General features: G+C 32.2%; 1 protein-coding gene across 1 annotated transcript; it reads right to left on the reverse strand.

Moving 5' to 3' along the window:
• Positions 1-923: 923 nt before the first annotated feature.
• LOC108466727 (GATA transcription factor 4-like) lies at positions 924-2,432 on the reverse strand. Its single transcript, XM_017767100.2, has 2 exons — positions 2,010-2,432; positions 924-1,657 (listed from the first exon to the last, which is right to left on the reverse strand). The coding sequence occupies exons 1-2, from the start codon at positions 2,274-2,276 to the stop codon at positions 1,010-1,012; spliced, it is 915 nt and encodes a 304-aa protein (XP_017622589.1). The 5' UTR covers positions 2,277-2,432; the 3' UTR covers positions 924-1,009.
• Between the last annotated feature and the right edge of the window lie 954 nt (positions 2,433-3,386).

The following is a 3,386-nucleotide window of genomic DNA, read 5'->3' on the forward strand; positions in this document are numbered from 1 at the left end:
TGAATTCATTCTTCTACTCTAGAAAATTTTAAAAATTAGTCTCAGTATTTTAAGTTGTTAAAATTTATCTTTATACATTATACAAATTGAGAAGTTAATTTAATCGGGTAATACTATTAAATTGTTGGCTTAAAATTAACAATTCAACAATTTATATGTAATAAATTAGTTATAACTAAACCAATGTCTAAGCTTTCCAGAAAAACAATAAGTAAAATTTGACAAATAAAAGTAAAAGAGTTAATTTATTAACTTTTGTATAAAGTGAAAAGATGAAATTTAAATTAGACCATAAAATAATCATAAAAAAAAATTTAAAAACAATTAGAGTGGACCCAATTGGAAGAGCAAATGTTTAGAGTCAGGTAGACAAGCAATGAAGAAGTAATTATGATTTTTGTTATTATTTTTCTCACTTTGGCATGTGACCATTAGGCAAACTATGCAGCCTAATTCTGCCCTTAAATAATAATAAGATTGTTGATTCTCTCAATATTTCTGGATCTCTACTACAAATTAATTCTCTATTGTGAGTTAACCCCTATAAAATTGGTACGTGCCAAAGACGATGTCTAAATTGATTTTGTTCACTTTGATTTTATTTCACTGAATTTTATGCCAGTAATTTGGGTCCTTGAAGTTTGAGTATTAATCCACAAATTAGTTTAATATTTAACTAATTAAAAATACCTTTATTTTTATAATAAAAAAAGATGAGTAAGGGTTGTTTTGAAAACCAGATATTAATTGCTATATTTTGTATTATGATGTTGATTTTTAATTTAAGTATATATAAAGGAATTTGAATTTTGATCCTTAAAAGAAAACGACTTCAATTCTATTTGTTCATACCGTCGTTTTTAGGAAATGTTTCTCTTTAATATTACTTCACATATTTAAAATTCGAATTTTTTCTAGATCCATTTAAAAAAAAAAACTACAAAATTCTTTTTTGAAGTCCAAAATTTAGGAAAGGAGATACAATTTCTTTTTTGGGTTGAAATTATAACTAAATCATGTGCCTAAAATGGGGCACACCATGATGATGGATCAAGAAATCATCAGTACCACCACCACCGTTGGATATGCCGAAAATCGAAGTTTGACTAAGGAACTGTTGGTGCTGTGCTCTTTGCAAATCCTTTTGCCTCCTAAGCTCCAAAACTTTCCTATGCGAATTCGAATGCTTCGTCGACACAAATGTCGGGCTCGCCGCGGGTCGGTATTCAGATACCAACCGACCCGACTTATACCTCACCCCACACGCATTACAAAGTGTTTTCGGACCCATTGGACCCGTTCTCCATTGCGGGGTCTTCTCCGCCGCACAATGCAAACATTTACGACCCGAAGACTCCGGGTTGGCGTTGGAGTTCTCCCTTTTCTTCTGGCCCATGGATTTCGGGATGAGGTGGAGCACCCGGGTGGACCAATCGCAAGGTGGTGCCCGTGAACGCTTAGACCGGGCCTTCGCCGGGTGTGGAATGTCGTGTTGGAAAATCAGGTTGTTGTCGGATCGGGTGGATGAAGAGGATGATTCGGGCGTGGGTGATTTTGAGGTGGCCAATATCTGGAGGTTGCTTTGTAAATTCTGATCTGTTGAGAAGGAGTCTTCTACGAAATTCGAGAGCCATTCAAGTTCCGCCAAATCATCATACTGCAAAACCAAAATGTTTACTACTTAAATAATTTCACTTCATTTCTGATTCAATTTACTTTAATAATCTCTTTATGAATTTTATTTATTTCTTTATTCCACATACAAATTATAAATCTATTAAAAGAAAAATTAGGAAGTCTAATTTGATAATTGTTCAATTGATTTCAGAAGAAAAGAAGTGTTTATTTATCCATTTTTACACTTTTATCTTAAAAATGATAAATGTCTACAAGTTGAAAATATTTTAAGTACGACTCGCCAAAACAAATTACTTGAGTACGTGAAAACAATCTTTTACCATGCAAAAATAAGGGGGGAAAAAAGCTAATAGAACATTTCGGTTAATTACCGGGACGCAGAGTTCGCCGGAGAACTGAGAGTGGTGAGGGACATTAGCGGAGGAGAAGTGGTTATCGCCTCCCGTAGTGACGGTGGAGGAATCGGTGGAATTGGCGGCCACATTGTCGAGGAAACAGTCGCTGATAATAGCATCTTCATTGGAGAAGTCAAGGAGGTCGTCCACCGTGAAATTCTCTGGTAGCTTTTGCTCCGGCAAGAAACCGTCGCCTGCTGCACCATCGTAATATCCTCCGACGAAGAAGTCCGCCGCCTCCATTAAGCCGTACAATGTACAAGTACCTATATGGTTGGCGTAAGAGAGAAAAAGAAGCAAAAATTTAAACAGAGTTTAGAGAGAGAGTGAAGAGTGAAGAGGCAGGGTGGGTTTTGAGGAGTGAAAGGAAGGGCAGAATTGCAAATAGGAGGAAATGGGAGCATCTTTTTACTTGCAAAAGGGAATTGATTTAATTATAAACCAGAAGTGACTTGCAAGTTGCTTAAAGTAAGTGATTATTTATTTAGAATTAAACTATGTTTATTTTCCGTTGTTATCGGAAGGTAAATTTATTATATATATATATATATATATATATATGTTTAGTTTTATAAAAGTGATAGAAATAGGTTATTCATTGTTTTGGATTTGGTTTTTTTTTTTTTGTTATAAAAGTAAACATATCAATGCTTTAGACTAATTTGAGTAATTGAGGAATTTTAGAGTTAAAAGTGATTGAGCTTAACTTCAAAACTAGGTAATTAAACCATCTTTTTTTTACTTCAAACAGGTTAATTTCAAAGGTAATGTAAAAAAGATAAATAAAAAATAAAAAGGCAGCCATCAACAAAAATTTTAACATTAAGAAAAAGAGTCAAAGCAACAAAGTGAAAGGTATATCTTAGCATAATTGTGGCAGCTGTCACTTTAAAGGGTAACAGCTAGGCCACATACAAGCATTGTCCTTGCCCCCTTTATAATTTAAACTACCTTCCTTCTTCATTACTAATTATTCACCAAACAATATAAATATTTATCCAAATTACTAAATTTATAAAATATTTTAACTGGGTGAAGAGACTTATGGATATTTTAATGTGTCTTTGGATGACAAAGCTTACTCACTCTTTTTAATGTAATGTTAATATTTATGATTATTTTGTTAGAATAAATATTTTTTAAAAAATTAGATTATTTTCTAGGAAATTTGAGTTACTATTTCTTTTTGAAATTTCTTACAAATTTTAAATTTTTATTTATTAAAATAAGTGAATTCATTTTTAATTTTAAAATTCTTGAAGATATTTTAAAATTTTTAACACTATAAATTATGTACACATACAAACATAATTAAGAAAGATGTAATACGTGTATAGTTCTTATTGGCAATGA

The sequence above is a fragment of the Gossypium arboreum genome, chromosome 2 (genome assembly GCF_025698485.1).
Source record: "Gossypium arboreum isolate Shixiya-1 chromosome 2, ASM2569848v2, whole genome shotgun sequence".
NCBI classification, from domain to species: Eukaryota; Viridiplantae; Streptophyta; class Magnoliopsida; order Malvales; family Malvaceae; genus Gossypium; species Gossypium arboreum.

Bases quoted from the DNA above. Each gene is read 5' to 3' on its own strand.
- LOC108466727 (XM_017767100.2), bottom strand. From the start codon at position 2,276: ATGGAGGCGGCGGACTTCTTCGTCGGAGGATATTACGATGGTGCAGCA. The intron at 1,658-2,009 runs GTAATTAACCGA...TTGGTTTTGCAG, and splicing joins CCGGCGAACTCTGCGTCCCG to TATGATGATTTGGCGGAACT.